At 48.0% G+C, this 23544-nt stretch overlaps 1 protein-coding gene across 5 annotated transcripts in view; it reads right to left on the bottom strand.

Moving 5' to 3' along the window:
- Positions 1 to 17053, bottom strand: part of FGFR1 (fibroblast growth factor receptor 1) — a 59978-nt gene extending 42925 nt beyond the window's left edge. For 3 of the 5 annotated variants that reach the window (XM_038746103.1, XM_038746104.1, XM_038746101.1), the window contains exon 1: positions 4385 to 4574. In XM_038746103.1, coding sequence (XP_038602031.1) covers positions 4385 to 4475 — 91 coding nt within the window. In that variant the 5' untranslated portion in view covers positions 4476 to 4574. Of the gene's footprint in view, positions 1 to 4384; positions 4584 to 16951 lie in introns of those variants that run through there. The other 2 variants (XM_038746105.1, XM_038746106.1) reach the window with 1 other exon arrangement.
- Positions 17054 to 23544: the final 6491 nt, after the last annotated feature.

The raw sequence follows: 23544 nt of genomic DNA, 5'->3' as shown, positions 1-23544 counted from the left end.
CTCAGTTCCCTCATCTGTAAAATGGGGATGAAGACTGTGAGCCCCACATGGAACAACTTGATTACCTTGCATCCCCCCACCCCACCCCCCCAGCACTTAGAACACTGCTGGACACATAGTAAGCGCTTAACAAATGCCAACATTATTATTATTATTATGGCAGTCCATGCTGATCTTCTAACTAGTGCTTCACCACCAATGCACTCCTCCAGGTTTTTTTTAAATGGTATTTATTAAGTGCTTACTATGTGCCAGGCACTGTACTAAGCCCCAGTGTAAACTTCATGATGGTACTTGTTATGCACATACTATGTGTCAAGCACCATTCTAAGCGCTGGGGAAGACATAAACTAATCAGGTTGGATGCAATCCCTGTCCCGCATGGAACTCACAGCCTGAATCCCCATTTTATAGATGAGGTAACTGAGGCACAGAGAAGTGAAGTGACTTGCCCAAAGTTACCAAGCAGATTCTGTGGCCAAGCTGGGATTACACTTCCAGGCCTGTGTTCTATCCACTAGACAATGCTGCTTCTCATGTAAGTGGGAGGCTAGTGTCAATACCTGCAGATACTGGGACACTCATTCATTCAATTGTATTTATTGAGTGCTTACTGGCAGAGCACTGTACTAAGCGCTTGGGAAGTACAAGTTGGCAACATATAGAGATGGTCCCTACCCAACAGCGGGCTCACAGTCTAGAAGGGGGAGACAGACAACAAAACAAAACATATTAACAAAATAAAATAAATAGAATAAATATGTACAAATAAATAGAGTATACAAACATATATACATATATACAGGTGTTGTGGGGAGGGGAAGGAGGTAATGCAGTGGGGATGGGGAGGGGGAGGAGAACTCACCGGACCAACTATTCCGACCAGACAGGTCATGTAACTGAATGACATCATACAGAACATTTGTCAGAAGCCTATCCTGGTCTACCCAATATTACAAATTTCTCTGGGAGCTCTCTGACCCTCCCCTCCCTTTTCTAACTCCAGAGCCACTGTATTCCCTTTTGGGTCCCTGTTAACACTAGAGCCTCAGCGGCGGGAAGTGAGGCAGAGGGAAGCAGGGCATCCGAAATAAAGGTGAATGGTGATATATCCATACCAGACATGGTACAGACTAGCTTAAGCTTGTAACTGAGTGAACGACTACCTCACGAGAGCTCATGGGGGAGAAGCAGCGTGGCTTAGTGGCCTGGGAGTCAGAGGAGGTGTGTTCTAATCTCAGCTCTGCCACACACCTGCTGTGTGACCTTGGGAAGTCACTTCACTTCTCTGTGCTTCAGTTCCCTCCTCTGCAAAATGGGGGCTCCGACTGTGAGCCCCATGTGGGAAAGGGATTGCGTCTAACCTGATTATCTTGCATCTACCCCAGTGCTTAGTACAGTGCTTGCCACATAGTAAGTGCTTAACAAATACCACAATTATCATCACTGCACTGTGAGCCCCATATGGGACAGGGTCTGTGACCGTCCTGAATAGCTTACATCTACCCCAGCGTTTAGAACAGTGCATTCCACATAGTAAGAGCTGAACAAGTACTATAATAAATACTGCAGAAGAGGGAATTTACTTAAAGGTCTTGGATGCTGTTGCAAACAGGGGAAAACAGTGTGGGGGTGGCAACTCTGGCACCAGTAAAAAATGGCCTCTCCCCACAGCAGTCCGTTCTCATGAAATATGAAGACAAAGCCCTGCTTTGTGGTGCACAAGATTCGGGAGTTCTGCAACTAGAAAGACAATTGCTTAAACATTTTTACTATAATCTCTCTTTCTTCAACCAGCCACCAGCCCTCTTGGCTCAATCACTGATCCTTTAACTCTACATCAGGTATAGGCAAGGAGTGGTTGAGGAGTTGCACTTATCATTACCCTGCAAATAGGCCCAGACAGTACTTGAAACTTCTACAGGGTAAGTCTGCTTTCTCAACCACTTTGGATTCACCCTCAACTATTGTTTGCTTCTAAAAAGGCGGACATTTTTACAAGTCACCCCTGCCCTGCTGCACTGTTTTCCCCTCAACATGACTCTCACTCTTTTTACTTGAGTAGTCATTAGTGTTTATTATTATTATTACTATTATTAATAATGGTACTTGTTAAGCACTTGCTATGTGGCAAGCTTTGTTCTAAGCGCTTGGATAGATACAATCAAGAGAAGCAGCGTGGCTCAGTGAAAAGAGTACGGGCTTGGGAGTTAGAGGTCATGGGTTCTAATCCCGCCACCGCCACTTATCAGCTGTGACTTTGGGCAAGTCACCTAACTTTTCTGTGCCTCAGTTACCTCATGTGGAAAATGGGGATTAAGACTGTGAGCCCCATTTGGGACAACCTGATTACCTGGTTTCTCCCCCAGTGCTTAGAACAGTGCTTGGCACATAGTAAGTGCTTAACAAATACCAAAATTATTATTATTATTATTATTATACAGGTTAATCAGGTTGGACACCATCCCTATCCCACATGGGGCTTACAGTCTTTATCCCACTTAGTACAGTGCTCTGCACACAGTAAGCGCTCAATAAATACGATTGAATGAACCCCTGTTTTATAGTTAAGGTAACTGAGGCACAGAGAAGTTAAGTTCATTCATTCATTCATTCAATCGTATTTACTGAGCGCTTACTGTGTGAAGAGCACTGTACTAAGCGCTTGGGAAGTACAAGTCGGCAACATATAGAGATGGTCCCTACCCAACAACAGGCTCACAGTCTACAAGGGGGAGACAGACAACAAAACAAAACATGTAGACAGGTGACTTGCCCAAGGTTACAAAGCAGATAAATGGTGGAGCTGGGATTAGAACCCAGGTCCTTCTGACTCCCAGGCTTGTGCTCTATCCACTAAGCCACGCTGCACTTGCTTACACCGTGAGCCCCACGTAGACAGGGATTAGGTCTTATACCTACCCCAGTGCTTCACACAGTACTTTGCAAATAGTAAGTGCTTCACAAATACCATAATCACGATTAATAAATTTTATGACTACTGTAGTCTTCAAAGCCCCTACCTAGAATATAGAGGGCCTGTCCTCTCAAAACAAGTCTCATGTGACCTTCCCCAAATAAAATGTAATGGAAGGGAAAAGGAGGGAGGGAAAAGGATGGAGGAAGATTTTTCTGGAAGCCTTATAACTTTCCAACACTAGCCAAAAAGAAATGCTGACAGCTCCAGCTCCAACCCAAGAATGTTTGCTAACCTCTGACACAGGTGGGGTTAGGGGTTTCAGCATCAAAAACTATTCTAGCAACAAGGTCTTTCCAAGGGGGCCAGACATCTTGGTGTGTGGGTCCACATTCCGTCTGCTGTGTTGGCAGCTCCCTGAGGCCCTGGGCCCTGAAGGTGTTCAGTACCCTGGGAATAAGCACTACCAATTACCACTTAAATCCCAAGCCTTACTACAGCATACTACTCTTATGACAAAAAAACCCCCCCAAAAACCATGCCTTGCTTCAAAGCGGATCACTTGGACTATCCCAATCAATTACTCAATAGTATTTGAGTGGCATACTGTACCAAGATCTCAGGATACAATAGAGGTTGGAGACTTGCCTCCCTCCCCCAGGTCCTAACAATTCAATGGGCTAGAAAGACACAAAATGATTTACAGGTAGGTGGAAGGAGATTCTTGTCCACTACTCCATATAGTCTCTACCTTCTCTCCACTCTTTCCTGGGAAAATTTATTTAATGTCAGTTTCCCACTTTATCTAGCTATTCCACTCCCCTTTTTCTTAGAACCTCTGTCTTTGATCTTCTGTGTCCCTTGCCATAAGGTCAAAAGTACCTTTTTTCTTCTCATAGGAGGTACTCTTGATCCTCAGACCTGAAAGCCACTTAAAAAGTTACAAGTGCCAATCACCTCGGGATCCTTCTAAAAGGTATGGAGGCCTTACTTAACAGTGTTTCTGCACTGCCGCTTCATTCAATAGTATATATTGAGCTCTTACTGTGTGCAGAGCACTGTACTAAACACTTGGGAGAGTACAATATGACAGATACATTCCCTGCCTCGTAGAACAGGAAGCAAGAGCAATCTTCTCCCCGACGACCCAGCATCTAATCCAACTGGCCCTAGAGGCCTAAAGTCCCAACAGAGTCAAGCACTGGTGGCACGGGGATTTCTGTCACCAGAAAACCCAAAACTGGGGCTGCACAAAGTTCTCTTCAATAATTTATAAACCCCACTCCCTGGTCCTAGATTGGAGCCACCCCGAGTGACCCGAAGATCCCCACGGCGGACACTGCCCTGGACACTGCCCTGGGATCACCTTTGCAACTCCTGCAATCTGTCCAGAGGGTTGAAACACACAATGACAATAACTGAGCCAGGAGAGCCGGAGATCCGGCCTTCCCCAGGTCTTGGTCTTACCGTGTTCGGGCAGTGTCGGGGCTGCTCTGGCAGGGCAGAGTGTGGCTGTGACCAGCACAGCCCAGAATAGGAGGCACTTCCAGCTCCACATCCCAGTTCTGAGGCTACACGTCGTTGACAGGGTTCCACATCTCCATGGGGACTCCACCGTCTTCCTGGGCTCACCACTGCTCTTTCTCAAGATGGCCAATCCTTCACCCTAGTAGAAAAGAAAGTTAGAGTGGTGATTGAGTATTAACAATCTGGGTGAGAAAAAACAGTGGAGGGGGAAGAAAAAGTACGTGATTGAGGTGGTGACCTCGGGAGGTAGGCAAGCGATCACGTGCATCCACATCCCCAGTGTCCATCGCACAATGATATAACTTTCTGGGGCGTGAGAAAGAGGGTTAAACTTCCAAGATCAGTCTCACGGATCAAGGGCTCTGGATTTTCCGCTTACCTATTGGCTCTCTTTTTCCCTCTAGACTGTATGCTCTTTATGGGCAGGGAGAATGTCTGCTAATTCTTTTGTACTGTACTCTCCCAAGCACTTAGTACAGTTCTCTGCACATAGTAAGCACTCAGTAAATACCATCAATTGATTGATTGATTTCCTGTTACACCCAAGCCAACTTCCCAAACGTTCCTTGCATTCGACTCTCCCAGTTGACATATTGTTCGCACCTTTTCCCCTCCCTGAAACAACTTCCCCAAACCATGACCCTCACCTCTTTCAAAGTCTTCCTAAAACTATCACCTCCTTCCTAGTCAGGCCATCCTGTCAGCCATCTCAGCATTCACAGTTTTAAAATGTATTCACCTGTTTCTCTTTTGTGTATATTCTCTCACTCTAACCATGGCATATATGCTAAATGATCAGTCCCACAGCACTTTGTTTTTATGGTATTTATTAAGCACTTACTATAGCTTAATGGAAAGAGCCTGGGCTTGGGAGTCAGAGGTTGAGGGTTCGAATTCCGACTCCACCACTTGCCAGCTGTGTGACTTAAGACAAGTCACTTCACTTCTCTGCGCCTCAGTTACCTCATCTGTAAAATGGGGGTGAAGACTGTGAGCCCCACGTGGGGCAATCTGATTACCCTGTATAATAATAATAATAATAATAATACTGACATTTGTTAAGCGCTTACTATGTGCAAAGCACTGTTCTAAGCGCTGGGGGGATACAATGTGATCAAGTTGTCCCACGTGGGGCTCACAGTCTTAATCCCCATTTTTACAGATGAGGGAACTGAGGCTCAGAGAAGTTAAGTGACTTGCCCAAGGTCACACAGCAGACTTGTGGCGGAGCCGGGATTCGAACCCACGACCTCTGACTCCAAAGCCCGGGCTCTTCCCACTGAGCCACGCTGCTTCCACGCTTAGAACAATGCTTTGCACATAGTAAGCGCTTAACAAATACCATCATTATTATGTGTCAAATACTGTTCTAAGCACTGGGGTAGATTAAAGTTGATTAGGTTGGACACGATCCCAGTGCCACATGGGTTTCACAGTCTAAGTAAGAGAGAGGATAGGAGCCCTGAGGAAACAAGTTTAGTGATTTGCCCAAGGTCACACACCATGCAATTGCAGAGCCAGGATAGAACCCAGGTCCTCTGACTCTCAGACCCTAAGATCTTTCCACTAAGCCTCTCTGCTTCTGTACATATCTGGAAATTATTTATTTATAATAATTACTGTACTTGTTAAGCATATACTATGTGCCAAGCACTGTTCTAAGCACAGAGGTAGATACAAGATAATCAGGTTGGACACAGTCCCTGTCCTACATGGGGCTCACTCTTATCCCCATTTTACAGATGAGGAAACTGAAGCACAGAAGTTAAGTGACTTGCCCGAGGTCACACAGCAGACATGCGGCAGAGCCAGGATTAGAACCCAGGCCCTTCTGGCTCCCGGGCCCGTATGTGGGCAGGGAATGTGTCTACCAACTCTGATGTAGTGTACTCTCCCAAGTCCTTAGTACAGTGTTAAGTGCTCAATAAATACCACTGGTTGACTGATTGATATTTACAGTCTTCCCATTAGATAATAAGCTCCAGGTGAAGTGATCATACCTTTTGCTTATGTTGTAGTTTCCCAAGCACCTAGTATGGAAAATCTGCACACAGTACATGCTCAGGAAATTCTGCTGATGTGGGTATTGATACATCCTCTGGATTATAAACTTGTTGTGGGCACGGAATGTGTCTGTACATTGTACTCTCCCAAACGCTCAGTACAGTGCTCTGCACACAGTAAGTGCTCAGTAAATACGAATGACTGACTGACTAACTACCCATACTGAAATGCACCTGGTCACGGCAAGAAGCCCAAGTACAGAAAAGTCGGTGACATGGAGGTGGGCCCCTAATACTATTGAAAATGAAGGAATCATTTTCAGCAGCATCGCCTAGTTGATATTGCACAGTCCTGGAAGTCAGAAGGACCTGGGTTCTAATCCTGGTTCCGCCACTTTTGTGCTCTGCGACCTTGGGCAAGTCACTTCACTTCTTTGTGCCTCAGTTCCCTCATCTGTAAAATGAAGATTAAAACCATTAGCCCTATGTGGGACAGGGTCTGTGCCCAACCTGATTAGCTTGTATCTACCCCAGCACTTAGAACAGTGCTTGACATATAGTAAGTGCTTAACAAATACTATCATTATTATTAACTTGGTGACATGGAGGGTCACTTGGGCAAGTGTTTCAAATACTGGGACATTAGGAGGCAGGCCAGCTTCACTCTTGGTGAGATTCATTCATTCATTCATTCAATCGTATTTATTGAGTGCTTTCTGTGTGCAGAGCACTGTACTAAGTGCTTGGGAAATACAAGTTGGAAACATATAGAGATGGTCCCTACCCAACAACGGGCTCACAGTCTAGAAGGGGAGACAGACAACATAACAAAACATTTAACAAAATAAAATAAATAGAATAGTAAATATGTACAAGTAAAATAAACAGAGTAATAAATCTGTACAAACATATACACAGGTGCTGTGGGAAGGGGAAGGAGGTAGGGTGGAAGGGATGGGGAGGGGGAGAGGAAGGAGGGGGATCAGTCTGGGAAGGCCTCCTGGAGGAGGTGAGCTCTCAGGAGGGCTTTGAAGGGAGGAAGAGAGCTAGCTTGGCAGATGTGTGGAGGGAGGGCATTCCATGCTAAGGGGAGGACGTGGGCCGGGGGTCGATGGTGGGACAGGCAAGAACGAGGCACAGTGAGGAGGTTAGCGGCAGAGGAGCAGAGGGTGCGGGCTGGGCTGGAGAAGGAAAGGAGGGAGGTGAAGTAGGAGGGGGCGCGGTGATGGAGAACCTTGAAGCCGAGAGTGAGGAGTTTTTGCCTGATGTGTAGGTTGACTGGTAGCCACTGGTGATTTTTGAGGAAGGGAGATCAGGAAGCCACCACAAGAGGAATGAATCAGAAGCATCCCAACTTCACACAAAATGCCAGCTTCAAGGGCAGAAAGGTTCTCTTTCTGACAAGGCTGCTACTCCCTAGAACCTCTAACGTCAAGGAAAGAAACTAAAGGTGGGTTCAGCCTTCTTTTGGCAAATTATGAGGATCGAGAAGAGTCAGTCAATCAGTCAATCATATTTATTGAGCGCTTACTGTGAGCAGAGTACCCTACTAAGCACTTGGGAGAGTACAGTATAACAGTATAGTAGACACATTCCCTGCCCACAGCAAGCTTACAGCCTAAGAGAGCAATTGATATTTTCACTTAGGGCTGTGGAGAAGAAAGTGAAATATTGTACATGTCCTCCCTACCTCCCTCATTTGATTCTTTAATTGCCCCACTGAAAGGAGAAGTTCCCATAACAAGAGTTTGACCTCAGGCCAACAACACAATCTCTAAAACCTTAAATCCAGGGATGCCCCGGAAAGCAAGTTTTAAACCAGCTCCTTTGGGAGGAAATCATCACTGTTAAATATTTACAAATCGTCTTTGGTGTCTTTAAGTCCTGTGCAGGACATTAATGTCCCTACTCTCCAAGTTGCCTGTGTTCTGCTAACTGCTCCACAGAACAGTCCAAGTTATTTAAGGAATCGCCTTCCCGGAATATGCCCTAATGTGGAGCAGCAGCTCTGTTTTAGTTTCTGCCCCGGAACTGGGTTGGTCCCCTTAAAAATGAGTCAGTGAGGGCTGGCTGCAAACTCCACTGGATTCTTGGCTTCCTGTACACAAACACACACCCCCTCCTTCCTCAGCCACCCCTTCTACCCATATTTCCAAGTGCTGTCCACCCTCTTGACAGGCTGGGAATCAGCCCCTCCCAGTTCTCTCTTCTCCTGGCCTACCATTCTCAGGGGAAAGGGTGCATCCCAGAAGGTTAGGGAGTGCCTAATTGGCTTCCCCCTTGAGCCAAGTAAGTGGGAGACTTGACCTTCTGGCAGGCCAAGTGAGTACTGCTTCCCTTCCACTACGATGTCACTAAATCATATTCCACCCCTGTCCCCAAAGACCTGACCAGGCCGACTGTGGGTAGCAATTAGCCAATGGAGTTGTTAGGGGCAGGCCGCAGTGTCAGTAGGGGCCAAGGATTTGCAGAGCTGCTTTAAATAAACAGAAATGCTGCAGACCATGTCCTGAATGGTCATCTCCTAGTAACCAAAGGGGAGCAGCTGTGTAACCCTCATTAATAAAAAAATAATAATAATAATAATAATAATAATAATAATAACGGTATTTGTTAAGCACTTACCATGTGCCAAGCACTGTTGTAAGCATTAGGGTAGATACAAGGTAATCAGGTTGTCCTACATGGGGCTCAGTCTTAATCCCCATTTTACAGAACAGGTAACTGAGGCCCAGAAAAGTGAAATGACGGGCCCAAGGTCACACAGCAGACAAGTGGCGGAGTTGGGATTATAATCCACATCCTCTGATTCCCAAGCCTGTGCTCTAGCCACTAGACCACACTGCTTCTCATAGTGAGAACCCGTTTCACGTGAGAGGCAGGTTACCTATGTACCCATATACCTTGACCATTCAATGGACAGACCTGAAAGGCATTCTTATTTCCCTCATGCCCACTTTTGTACGCACCCATCCCTATTTCCATTCCCAGTTAGTTCCTGGCCAAATAGGCAGAAGGAAAGAGGGAAATGCATGATCTGAGCCCAGAGCCAAACTCAGTTTGCTTTCTAGTCAGTGTATTAGTTCAGGTTTACGCCTCCATTCTGCCTACTGTGATTGATCAATCAATTGTGCAGAGCACTGTACTAAATGCTTGGGAGAGTACACTATACCAGAGTTACTAGACACATTCCCTATCCACAAGGAGTTTACAGTCTAGCGGGAAGATGGGCACTCACATAAACTATGGCTAGTTTAAGACTAAGAGCACCCATGTGGGACAGGGACTGTGTCCAATCTGATTAGCCTGTATCTACCCCAGAGCTTGGAACAATGCTTGACTAATAATAATAATAATAATAATAATCATAATAGTATTTGTTAAGCATTTTCTATGTTCCAAGCCCTATTCTAAAATCTGGCACTATTCTAAATGCTGTAGGAGGTGCTTAACAAATACCATCACTACTACACAAGCTCTGTGGGACTGAGGGTAGGGTGAATATCAAGTGCTTTAAAGGGTACAGATCCAAGTGCCTGGGTGATGCAGAAAGGAGAGGGAGTAGGGAAAATGAGGGATTAGTCGAGGAAGGTCTATTGGAGGAGATGACTGCTTCCGAGCCATTTTAAATTGAATTTCCAACACCTTCTCAGAAACAGCTCATGTTTTCTCCTTCTCTCCAACCCAGAACTGGAGACAGTGGATTCCCCTGAAACAACAAAGAAAACTCAAGAGAACCTTTGGGAGCTTTCTCCTCCAAAGGCCGCCACCCTACTTCCACGTCCTCTTCATCAGCTCTAAGACAGCCTGGAAGAGCAGGGACTAATTACCCCTCCAACACTCAACACCAAAAAGTCCACAGCCAGGAGGGGACGGAAGAGAACTTAGTGGAGCCTTCACACTGCAGACAGACTGAAACTTTCCGCTATTCCTCTACAGTACCATCTTATTCTAGGAATAAAAGTGTAACCAGGCTGAGAGTCCAATGTGGGACAGGGACTGTGTCCAACCTGATTAAATTGTATCTACCCCAGCTCTCAGAACAGTGTATCACACATGGTAAGTGCTTAACAAATACCATCATAAATTTAAAAAACCCAAACAATAAATCCAGTTCTCCCACTACTCAGTAATGGAAACAAAAACAATTCATCCTGTCTTGCAGTCAACCCGATTTAGCGAGGTAAAATTGAACTGCTTCCTTAGCACTAGAAGAAGGGTGTCCTACCTTCTGACATGTCTCTACCCAAAATTTCCCTTTTTCTTCTCCATTCCCACCACAGTTGGAAATCACACAGCTGCCCAGGTGACCTGGAGAAGGTTACAGAGGACAAAGAATGGGCTGGCCCCAGTCTCAGGGCAGGAACAGTCTCTTTGGTTGGGGGAGGCAGAGTTTAGCTGTGTGTGAGACTGACTTCTGGGAGGATGGGAAGGTGGAGTGTGAAGGAATCAATAATATTTTGTTTACTTTTCCGAAAATATTTTCTAAAGCCAATCCACTAGGGTTCATTTCCCTCCTAAAAGAAGCCTACAAGCTATGCAAGCCTGGGAATGTGCTGACAATAAACTGTTCCACTGTACTCTTCCAAGTGCTCAGTAAAGTGCTCTGCACATAGTAAGTGTTCAGTAAATATGATTGATTGGGAAACAACTCTAGCCTGAGGCCCCTAAAAGCAACTTATGTCTTCCCCTCCTCAGTCTCTACTCCCGCCCCACACCTAAAAAAAAAAAAAAAAAGAAGGGGGGGAGAAAAAAACCATCTAATATGGAGTTTCCAGCCCAGATCAACAGAGTTCACATTTGGATATATTTTCCAACTAAAATCTAAGTGATCCTAATGTCCTCTCCCCAGGGTATGCAGAATAAAGAAGGGTGAGGGGACTGGGCACTTTTCGCAGGCTATGCCGCTCCTCACTCCTCAGGATGCAAACTATCTAGCCTAGCTCTACCAGATTCATTAAGAGGAGCCTAGGCCAAGAATTAGTGAACTCAGCTGCACCTTCTGGCCGCTACACTGTTACTCCTAGTCAGATCTCTCAGGAAACTCCAGGGCTACCAGCTGTGCTGGAAAGAGAGAGGAATTTCTTTGGGAATTCTGGGTTCCAGGTCAGCCAGAGCTGGGCCAAAGAGAACTGGTGGTGGGCAGGGCTTCTCCTTCTACCCAGATTAGAAATACTGGGAAGGGCGGAACCTAAAGTCGTAATCCCTCTTGCTTACATAAGGAGCTGCTCTAAAATGCTTCCACTTTCAGGGAAAGTCTTCCTATAATCTTTCGCTACCAGGCAGCGGTAGGAGGCAGCCCTCCCCTCACTCCTCAGCAAGCACATGGTCCAAAGAAACAAGTCTTCATTCACCTTTCCCAGAAGTGAGCAGGGAGTGCACTCCAGGCTCTGGGTTGGGGGGCTGAGCAAACACTTAGTAAACATTCGAAGGAAGTTATGTAGCCCTCGCTTGCAAAATTCATGAGTTTAACCCAAGGGAAAACCCTAGTATTTTTGCTTGAGTCTCTGAATAAACAGAACTAAAGAAAGAAATACAAAAATGATGGTGATCATCATACTAATAAATGAAACGTAAATAATTCTCCCTCCAAATTCTAGGGCAAAGTGAATACTAACCATCAAAGAATGGGAGTTTGTTAGCCAGATCAAACTGTCTGGGACATCCCAGTGGCCCTCGAATGGGCTAGTCTTTGTTCAGGCAGGTGACTAATTTGCTGAAATGAAAAGCACACCCAGAAATTTTAATTGTATGTAAGGGGATAAAAAAATAATGTTTAAAGCAGATGCAGTCTTGGAAAAAAGTGCCCCAGTACTAAATCAGACGCTTAACCTTCTTTAAAAGGCACAGTATCCTCTCTCCGAAGCTAAGAATACCTCTCCATTCTCTCACTACAACACCGAGACCCTGGCCTCTTACAAAGCCCTTTAAAAGAGAACTGTAAGACGAATTCCCCAAGAGGAAATTAAACTCATCTCAAGTCATCTGAGGCCTTTGCAGAACAAGATTCTTGAGTCGGCTCCATCTACCTTCTTCCCTTCCAGCAGTCACCGGCTCTAAGTTTCAGGGCAGTGTAGGGCAGAGCCTTCTGCAGAGTTCTGCCGATCATTTTGAACGTTTGAGATTGAATGTTGAGGGACTGCAAGTGAAGTGTTCAAGAAATCATTTCTGGGGACCCTAGGAAGATGTGGATTACCTTTAACATTTGGCCTCAGTGTTTTGTGAGTTTGAATGTTGCGTGTGCGGGTGTGCAGTGCCAAAATACACGGACTCTTCCAAGAACTGGCCCCAGTGCCGGTTGAAAAGGACAACAGTTCAGTCCCCATTTTTCAGTGTGGATTTGTGGACCCAACACCAATCGGGAACCAAAACGAATGATGGGCCCCATCATGGGCTCTGCCCCATTGGCATGTATTCTGAAACTCTGCCCCCGGGATCAGGGCAGAGCCTTGGAGACTTTTACTCTAGGCACTCTCTCCTCCCCTCTAAAAAATACAGACTGAAAGGGCAAAGTAGTGCCCAGGGAAATTCTGATTACTTCTACTTGAAAACATCGTCCACCCTAACTAGTTAGAGGGAAAAACGGCAGATGTTTTCCCGAGAGAGCCCGGCAATCCGAGTCTACCAATACTGTTGTAGTGCACTCTCCTGAGCGCTAGTACAATGTTCTGCACACACAGCAAGCGCTCAATAAATACCATTGATTGCATGATCCAAAAACAGAGCAAGGCCAGCTTCAACAATCTCGCTCCTAAAGAATATCAGGCACTGGGTCCCAGCAGCACCAGAGAACCCTCCTCTGAGCTAACTATTGCCCCTAAGTAGGAGGAAAGGTACAAACAAGTCATTAAGAGGCCAGAAGGTGGGATTGCAACAGTTGTCCGAGGGGGCACCGACCCCTCTTAAAGGAGACAGTCAGAGGAGGTGATGAGCGCCTAGTGATGAGCACCAACGGGATCGCTAAACCATGGACCATCACTCCGTGGCACAGGGGGATTTGCACACCAGCCCACAAACTGGACCGGGGGGAGGAAAAAACAAAACAAAAACTATTTGTTAAATCTCTCTAAGGTTAAGATTTAGTCGGAATAACACAACCACCTCCCCCCCCCCCCCCAAAAAAAAGCAACCGGAGGTGCATGTAGGCAGGGCACATCTGCTGAGGAAACAGTCACCTTAATTACCATGTCTAGAGAAAGTGCGATTTCATTACAGCCTCCAAAACTACCGCCTCGCAAAGGAAACCAGAGAAGTGTTTTCAATTTGAGAGAGAGAGGGAGAGAGAGAAAGAGGGAGGGCGGGAGACAACTAGCTTTCCTGTCTCGGGAAAGAGAGGGGTTGCATGGGGGGAACGGCACACGCCCTGTGTCTTCAAACACATAACTGTTACTTTGCACACAGTAAGCGCTTAATAAATGCCATTATTAGTAATAAATGTTAGGGCAATGCCTTAAGGTTTCCGGGAGCTGTAGCCCATACGATTCCTTAAAAAACACCCAGGGAGTGATTGGGGCAAGCAAAACCAAAACACCTCAACCAGGCCCCATTCACAGTCCCCCAATCGCTGCCAAATCCCGGTCTTCCAGAGGAAGAATGGAAAAAGGAACGCATGACTGCCCCCGCCGGGAGAGGACTACTGCACCTCGGGCTCCCAGGATGGGAATGGGGCTTTCCAGCTCCGAGGGAGTCAGCTAAGCGCGGGTCCCCCAGTCAAAGTCAAAACATTTTGGCTTTCTTGGAGTGGGCAAAGAAAACAAACATTTGGGCAGCCCTGCCGTCGTTCTGGGGCCAGCTCCGGGCCATATGGACTGCCAAGAGAGACCACTGTCCATCGGGTTTACTCCAGGGGCCTCCCCTACTTCTCCCTACCCCTGCCCACCCCAGGTTGGCATGTCCTCCCCCTCAACCGGGGCCTGACGTGGGGGCGGGATTTGCCCTTTTAAACCCCACGAAACGCTCCCTTCCTGGGGGAAAAGGGCAGGATCCTCGCGCTTTGGGGATGGCGGGGAAGGGGGTAAAAGGAAACAGAGGCACTGTGCTTGCAGTGCCGCTGTACTGGGTGAAATGGAACCAGATGGGGTTGACTGGTGCCACATCTGGAAAAGTTAAAAAAAAAAGCGGGAGGGAGGAGGGGCGGGGGCGAGGGAAGACGAAATGACCGCAATAGTGTTTTTAAAAACGGGTAATGGCTTTAAGTCAGCAGACCCGAGGGAGCCCAGTTGGCTGGCGGGGAATGGGGATCTCCCAAATCCGTTCTCTCCGAATCTGAGCATCCGGGCCCCCTCTGTCCCCCACCTCCTTCTCACCCCCGACTCCAGACCCACCATCAGCCCCCCCAGGAAAACCATACGACCACGGGGCCAGAGGCCAGGTTAACCCAGTCCAGGCCTTGGCCAGGAGCGCAAGGTGAAATGCTGCTAAGCCCCCCGCACCTCAAAATGCCCCTCCAACTCATTACCAACCAACCTGAGAGCTGAGCCCCTGCCTCCCCTCTAATCCACACTAAAATCTATCCTCTCCCAGGGAGCTCCTCCAGTCCTTCTCCACAGACAATGGGGGGGGGGGGGGATGAGAGTTTCCTTCCCTCCAAAAGCCAATTTCTTTCCCTACCCCCTTTGTAGTTTAGGAAACCGCCTCTCGCCCCTACACCCCATCCTCTCCGAAGGGAGCTGATGAAAGGGCTGGAAGGTACCTGCAGGGGCAGAAGGGATTTCCACGAGGAAACCTAGAAGGCGACGTGGAGAGGGAAGAGTGCGGGTTGTAGGAGGAGGAGACTCAATCTCAGGGTCGTGGGTTCGAGCCCCACGTTGGGCGCTTCACATTTTTCAAGCGCTTAGTCCAGTGCTCTGCACACAGTAAGCGCTCAATAAACGCGACTGAATGAATGAATGGTGGTGGTGGCGACCACCCCTTCCATCCCGCGACGTCTCCCTCCTCTCCTCTTCCCCTCCTTCCCGGAGCCGAGAGCACTCATTCATTCATTCAATCGTATTTATTGAGGGATTACTGTGTGCGGAGCATGTACTAAGCGCTTGGGAAGTACAAATCGGCAACATATGGAGACGGTCCCTGCCCAACAACGGGCTCACAGTCTAGAAGGGGGAGACAGACAACAAAACAAGTAGACAGGTGTCAATACCGTCAGAATAAATAGAATTATAGCTATATACACCTCATTAGTAAAATAAATGGAATAATAAATATGTCCAAATAAAACAGAGTAATAGATATGTACAAATATACACATGTGGTGTGGGGAGGGGAAGGCCCGTTGTTGGGTAGGGACCGTCTCTATATGTTGCCAACTTGTACTTCCCAAGCGCTTAGTACAGTGCTCTGCACGCAGTAAACGCTCAATCAATACGATTGAATGAAAGGGGGGAAGAGGAGAACCCGCTCTTGGGTAGGGACCGTCTCTGTTGCCGATTTGTACTTCCCCAGTGCTCCGCACACAGTCAGCGCTCAATCAAGACGAAGGAATGAATGAGGAGAGGAAAAGGTGGGAGGCTCAGTCTGGTAAGCGGCCAATAAATACGACTGATTGAAAGGGAGGGAGAGGAGAGCCCGCTTTTGGGTAGGGACCGTCTCTATCTGTTGCTAATTTGTACTTTCCCAGTGCTCCGCACACATCAGCGCTCAATCAAGACGAAGGAATGAATGAGAGGAAGGGGGGGGGGGGGGGCTCAGTCTGGTAAGCGCTCAATAAATACGACTGAATGACGGGGGGGAGAGGAGAGCTCGTTCTTGGGTAGGGACCGTCCCTATCTATTGCCGATTTGTGTTTCCCCAGTGCTCCGCACACAGTCAGCACTCAATCAAGACGAAGGAATGAATGAGAGGAAAAGTGTGGGGGGGGGCTCAGTCTGGTAAGCGCTCAATAAATACGATTGAATGAAGGGGGGGAGAGGAGAGCTCGTTCTTGGGTAGGGACCGTCCCTATCTGTTGCCCATTTGTGTTTCCCCAGTGCTCCGCACACAGTCAGCACTCAATCAAGACGAAGGAATGAATGAGAGGAAAAGGTGGGGCGGGGGGGGGGGCTGAGTCTGGTAAGCGCTCAATAAATACGATTGAATGAAATGTGAGGGGAGAGGAGAGCCCGCTCTTGGGTAGGGACTGTCCCTATCTGTTGCCCATTTGTGTTTCCCCAGTGCTCCGCACACAAGGAAAAGGGGGGGGGGGGGGCGTTCAGTCTGGTAAGCGCTCAATAAATACGACTGAATGAAAGGTGGGGGGAGAGGAGAGCCCGCTTTTGGGTAGGGACCGTCTCTATCTGTTGCCCATTTGTGTTTCCCCAGTGCTCCTCACACAGTCAGCGCTCAATCAAGACGAAGGAATGAATGAGGAGAGGAAAGGGGGTGGGGGACTCAGTCTGGGAAGGCCTCCTGGAGGAGGTGAGCTCTCCGTTTCCTTCTTGCTCCCTTCCTCCTCCTCCCGTTTCCTTTCCCCCGGCCCCTCCGGCGTCCCGGAGTTGGCGGAGAAGTTGGGCGCCCGTTTTAGTCTTACCTCGGTGGCGGGTTGGACCCAGGAGGGCCGAGGTCCCCGAGCTGGGCTCCCAGGCCCGGCCCGGCCCGGCCCGGCCCCGGCGGGAACAAAGGGGCCCGGGGCCCGGCGGAGGGGGCGGGGGGCGGCCCTCCTCCGGCCCTCCTCCCGTGGCCCCGGCCGCTACGCCTCCGGGGCTCCCGGCTCCATCGCCCGCGGGGGTCGGGCCGGGAGGGCTTCCCGGAGGCGGCCCAGGGACGCTGCTCAGCTCCGGATCCTCCTGGAGATGCGGCGGCGGGGAGGCGACCCTGCGCCTCGGCCTCCCCTCTCTCCCGGCCTCTGCCTCCCCTTTTCCCCCCCTGCGCTGCACGTTGAGCTCCCGGCTCTCTCCCACTCCCAAATCCGGACGCCCGGGGAGCTCACTCTTTCACACACACTCACAGACACACACACACACACACACACTCACACACACACACACACCCTCCCAGACCCAGCCCCCGAGTCCCCACCTCCGTCCCCTCCCCCTGCCAAGCTGCCTGCTGGTCCTTGTAGTTCCTCTACCGCCGCCCTCGGGAGAAGCCGCGGAGGATAAATAATAATGACAATCATAGTAATGTTGGTATTTGTTAAGCGCCTCCTCTGTGCCAAGCGCTGGAGGGGATACAAGGTGATCAGGCTGTCCCACGGGGGGGGGCTCACGGTCTTCCTCCCTATTTGACAGATGAGGGAACTGAGGCCCAGAGAAGTGAAGTGACTTGCCCAAAGTCACACAGCTGATAGGTGGCGGAGCTGGGATGGCATTTGTTAAGCGCTTAGTATGTGCAAAGCACTGTTCTAAGCGCTGGAGGAGGTTACAAGGGGATCGGGTTGTCCCACGGGGGGCTCACAGTCTTAATCCCCATTTTACAGATGAGGGAAATGAGGCAGAGAGAAGTGAAGTGACTTGCCCAAAGTCACACAGCTGATAGGTGGCGGAGCTGGGATGGCATTTGTTAAGCGCTTAGTATGTGCAAAGCACTGTTCTAAGCGCTGGAGGAGGTTACAAGGGGATCGGGTTGTCCCACGGGGGGCTCACAGTCTTAATCCCCATTTTACAGATGAGGGAAATGAGGCAGAGAGAAGTGAAGTGACTTGCCCAAAGTCACACAGCTGATAGGTGGCGGAGCTGGGATGGCATTTGTTAAGCGTTTACTATGTGCAAAGCTCTGTTCTAAGCGCTGGGGAGGTTACAAGGGGATCGGGTTGTCCCACGGGGGGCTCTTAATCCCCATTTTACAGATGAGGGAAATGAGGAACAGAGAAGTGAAGTGACTTGCCCAAAGTCACACAGCTGATAGGTGGCGGAGCCGGGTTGGCATTTGTCAAGTGCTTACTATGTGCCAAGCACTGTTCTAAGCGCTGGGGAGGTTACAAGGGGATCAGGTTGTCCCATAGGGGGCTCACAGTCTTAATCCTCATTTTACAGATGAGGGAACTGAGGCACAGAGAAGTGAAATGACTTGCCCAAAGTCACACAGCTGACAAGCGGCAGAGTCGGGATTTGAACCCATGACCTCTGACTCCCAAGCCTGGGCTCTTTCCACTGAGCCACAATTTTGGTATTTGTTAAGCATTTCCTGTGTGCCATGCATTGTTCTGAGCGCTGGGGGAGATACAAGGTAATCAGGTTGCCCCACGTGGGACTCGCGGTCTTCATCCCCATTTGACAGATGAGGGAACTGAGGCCCAGAGAAGTTAAGTGACTTGCCTAAAGTCACAAGGCTGATAAGTGGTGGAGCCAGGAAGGCACTTGTTAAGAGCTTACTATGTGCAAAGCACTGTTCTAAGCACTGGGGTAGATACAAGGTCATCAGGTTGTCCCACGTGGGGCTCACAGTCTTCATCCCCATTTGACAGATGAGATTAGTGAGGCACAGAGAATGATGATGATGATGATGCTAATGATAGTATTTGTTAAGCGCTATGTGCCAAGCACTGTTCTAAGCGCAGGGGTAGATACAAGATTATCAGGTCGTCCCACGTGGGGCTCACAGTCTTCATCCGTATTTGACAGATGAGATAACTGAGGCTCAGAGAAGTGAAGCAACTTTCCCAAAGTCACACAGCTGACAAGTGGCAGAGCCGGGATTAGAGCCCATGACCTCTGACTTTCAAGCCCGTAATCTTTCCACTAAGCCTCGCTGAAAAAACAACTCTCCCCTTAAAGCCATGCTCCTCTCTGGCCTCGCACCCTGGAGCCCCACGGTGGGAGGGGGCAGAGGGTGTCCACTGTGGGGACCCTCCGGATTGGAACGCCGCTCGGGACCAGCAATGCCAGCTGCGGTCGGATCCAAGTTCTGGACGCATAGAATCGGTTCTAATCCCGACTCCACCACTTGATGATGATGGTATTTGTTAAGCGCTTACTATGTGCCAAGCACTCCTCTGCCCTACCCCCTTCCCCTACCCACAGCACTTGTGTATATTTGTACATATTTATTACTCTATTTCATTAATGATGTGTATATAGCTATAATTCTATTTATCTATTCTGATGGTATTGATGCCTGTCTACTTGTTTTGTTTTGTTGTCTGTCTCCCCCCTTCTAGACTGTGAGCCCATTGTTGGGTAGGGACTGTCTCTGTTGCCGATTTGTACTTTCCAAGTGCTTAGTACAGTGCTGTGCACACAGTAAGTGCTCAATAAATATGATTGAATGAATGAATGTTCTAAGTGCTGGGGTAGATATGAGGTAATCAGGTTGTCCCACGTGGGGTTCACAGTCTTAAACCCCCTTTTACAGATGAGGGAACTGAGACACAGAGAAGTGAAGTGACTTGTCCAAAGTCACACAGCTGACAAGTGGTGGAGCCAGGGTTAGAACCCACGACCTCTGACTCCCAAGTCCATGCTCCTATATGTTGCCGACTTGTATTTCCCAAGTGCTTAGTGCAGTGCTCTGCACACAGTAAGTGCTCAATAAATACGATTGAATGAATGAACGAATGCTCTTTCCACTGAACCACGCTGCTTCTCTTGTCTGCTGTGTGACCTTGAGCAAGTCACTTCAGTTCTCTGGGCCTCAGTTCCCTTATCTGGAAAATGGGGATTAAGACTGTGAGCCCATGTGGGACAACCTGATGACCTTGTATCTACCCCAGCGCTTAGAACAGTGCTTGGCACATAGTAAGCACTTAACAACTACCATCATTATTATTATTAATCCCAGTCCTGACACATCTTGCTGGGTTTTCCGTCATTTGCAGCTCAGTTCTTTCAACTTGGGACAGCGGGAGAAAGTTTTATCATTACCCCAGGGTCAAGGGGGTGGGAGTGAGGCAGTACATGATTGATCTAGACTGTAAAATCTTTTCTTTTTTAAATGGTATTTAAGTGTCTACTATATGCCATGTGCTGGGGTAAATACAAGCTAATCAGTTTGGACACAGTCCCTGTCCTGCATGGAGTTCACAGTCTTAATCCTCATGTTACAGTTGAGGTAACTGAGGCACAGAGAAGTCAAGTGACTTGCCCAAGCTTACCCAGCAAACGGTGTAGCTAGATTTAGAAGCCAGATCCTTCTGACTCCCAGGCCCGTGCTGTATCCACAGGGAACGTGTCTGTTGCATGCTTAGAACAATGCTTGGCGCATAGTTAACACTTAACATGTACCATAATTATTACTACCCATAGGCAGGGGAAGCATCTACCAGCTCTGTTGTAGGGAAGCAGCGTGGCTCAGTGGAAAGAGCCCGAGCTTGGGAGTCAGAGTTCATAGGTTCAAATCCCGGCTCTGCCGCTTTTCAGCTGTGTGACTTTGAGCAAGTCACTTCACTTCTCTGTGCCTCAGTTACCTCATCTGTAAAATGGGGATTAAGACTGTGAGCCCACCATGGGACAACCTGATCACCTTGTATCCTCCCCAGTGCTTAGAACAGTGCTTGGCACGTAGTAAGCGCTTAACAAATCTTCTAGACTGTGAGCCCGTTGTTGGGTAGGGACCGTCTCTATATGTCGCCAAGTTGGACTTCCCAAGCTCTTAGTACAGTGCTCTGCTCACAGTAAGTGCTCAATAAATACAATTGAATGAATGAATGAATGAATCAGAATAATTATGGTATTTGTTAAGCACTCCCTGTGTGCCAGGCACTGTACTTCATCTAACTCACCCACCATATGGCTTTTTGTAGAGATACTACAGCCACTATACTTTACCTGGTGGTTCCCACAGTCATACTGCTGAACATCGGTGGGGTTTAAAATCCAGTAGTATTTCCTTTACATCCGGTGGCTCTGGCCCCGGGTACACTATGGGAGGCATTACGTGCCTCTTTGTAAGGCAAAAGTGGGGTGGAATTCTCCTTCGGTCAACTTTTGATTATATCTGGCAGTGGGTAATAGAGATAATAAAACCCCTAGACAATCCAAAACTTCATCTGAACCTTCTTTGTATTACTTAAGCAAATTGATTAATTCAAATTATACCTCCTTTCTTCTCCAGCCCATACTCTAGTATAGGTGCTAACAAAGAGCGAAATGGCTAAAAGAAGGGCAGCAGAAATGGGAGACTGCATAAGAATCAACTTCTAAGAATGTGTTTTCTTCTTAAATCCTTAATGCTATTTTGGGAATTCAGACCTATAATCTCAGTCCCTAAAGCAGTGTTTTTCATTCCGTGATATTTCAACATAGTAGGTGGTTCTACATCCCAGGACCTCAGGGGTAAAGCACTTTGCATTTAATTTGGAAAGGAAAGGTAAGGGTAAATCTCTTGGTTCATTTGTTGACTTTAGAAAAGTGTTGGTCTCAGCACTGTAAACAATTCTTCCCGGAGGGTATCAGGTTCTGGGTCCTAAAGTCTCCCCATTGCTCCTGATGGAAAAGCTCCGTTCTCACCATCATCATCATCATCATCATCATCATCATCATCATCATCATCATCATTCCTCATCAGTGTAACAATCCTTATTGTTAAAATTTGCTTTGTCCCTGGATTATAGGGTTCCAAATTTTTATTTTGACCAGGAGGGGAGTTGGAGTCGAGCATTCAGAGGGCAGGGCTTTTAGCGGTTGAGGGAGGAAGAGTGTGGAAAAATAGGGAGAGGGAGAAGAAAAGATGCAGAAAAACAAAGGAGAAGAGAATAATCAATGGTGTTTATTGAACGTTTACAGTGTGCTGAGCAGTATACTAAGTGCTTGTGAAAGTTCAGTACTATAAGAGTTGGTGGATACAATCCCTGCCAACTTGTACTTCCCAGGTGCTTAGTACAGTGCTCTGCACACAGTAAGCGCTCAATAAATACGATTGAATGAATGAAAGGAAGAAATAAAGAAGAGGAGGAGAAAGAAGAGGAGAAAAGAAGTGGACAGCAAAAGGGCACAGAGAATCACCATAGCTTAGTGGAATGGGCTTGGGAGTCAGAGGACCTGGGTTCTAATCCCAGCTTTTCCGATTGCCACTGTGCTTTCTTGGGTAAGTCACTTCCCCGTACCTCTGTTTTCTCATCTGTCAAATGGGGATTCAATACCTGTTGTCCCTCTACATAGACAGTGAGCCTTGTGGGGGACTGTGTCTGACCTGATCTACCCCAGTGCTTGGCACCTAGAAAGTACTTAGCAAACACCATTATTAAGATGATGCCTCTCCTGTTGTACTCTTACTAAGTGCTTAGTATAGTGATCTGTACACAGGTGAAGCTTAATTATCTTACCCTCACTACTGTGTTGTTGCCATCCCATCTCACTCTCCTTTTTCTTCCCTTCCTCCTCCTCCATTCTCCTGCTTCAGTGAGATTTGTGCCACCTAGCTCACTATCACGAGGCCGTGGGGTTGGATTAGAGGCTACTCTCATCTTCATCCCTAGCACTTGTGAGGACGAGCCCTCAGAAACCACTGTGTCCCTTTGCAGCGTAGTGCCACTATCTGCCTGCTGCAGTAGCAGCAGCAATCAATCAGCCATATTTATTGAGCACCTACTGTAAGCAGAGCACTGCACTAAGCACTTTGGAGAGTAAAATATAACAGAGTTGGTAGACACGTTCCCAGCAGTAGCGTCGAGGTCAGGACGGCTGATCAGGAGCCACTACAGCTCATGCTTCCCCAAGACTCACAGTTGGGCACAGAGGCTCCATCTCCCCTGGCCCATCTTTGGCATCATTGTTGCTTAATGATGATGACAGTTCTTAATAAATAATAATGGCATTCATTTAGCACTTACTATGTGCCAAGCACTGTCCTAAGCACTGGGGGAGATATAGGTGAATCTGGTTGAACATTGTCCCTGTCCCTCACACTCTTAATCCCCATTTAACAGATGAGGCCCAGAGAAGTGAAGTGATTTCCCCAAGGTCACACAGCAGACAAGTGGCGGAGCTGGGATTAGAACCCAGGTCCTTCTGACCCCCAAGCCCATGCTCTATCCACTAAGCCATACTGCTTGACTGGACAGGGAAGGAGCTCAAAGGCTCTGAGACAAGACTGGCCTCTGACCCAACCTCGCAGCCAGGCAAGGACAACTGGAATCCCATGAGTCTCAAGGCCAGACTGGGGACCATGTCTTGCTGGCATGGACCAGAGGGTGGGAGTTACCATCTTGGCTCCATCCAGGAGACCTTTTTCTGGCACTAAGGGTGG

The sequence above is a fragment of the Tachyglossus aculeatus genome, chromosome 5 (assembly GCF_015852505.1).
Source record: "Tachyglossus aculeatus isolate mTacAcu1 chromosome 5, mTacAcu1.pri, whole genome shotgun sequence".
NCBI lineage: Eukaryota > Metazoa > Chordata > Mammalia > Monotremata > Tachyglossidae > Tachyglossus > Tachyglossus aculeatus.
This window is presented reverse-complemented; position numbering and strand designations above follow the sequence as displayed.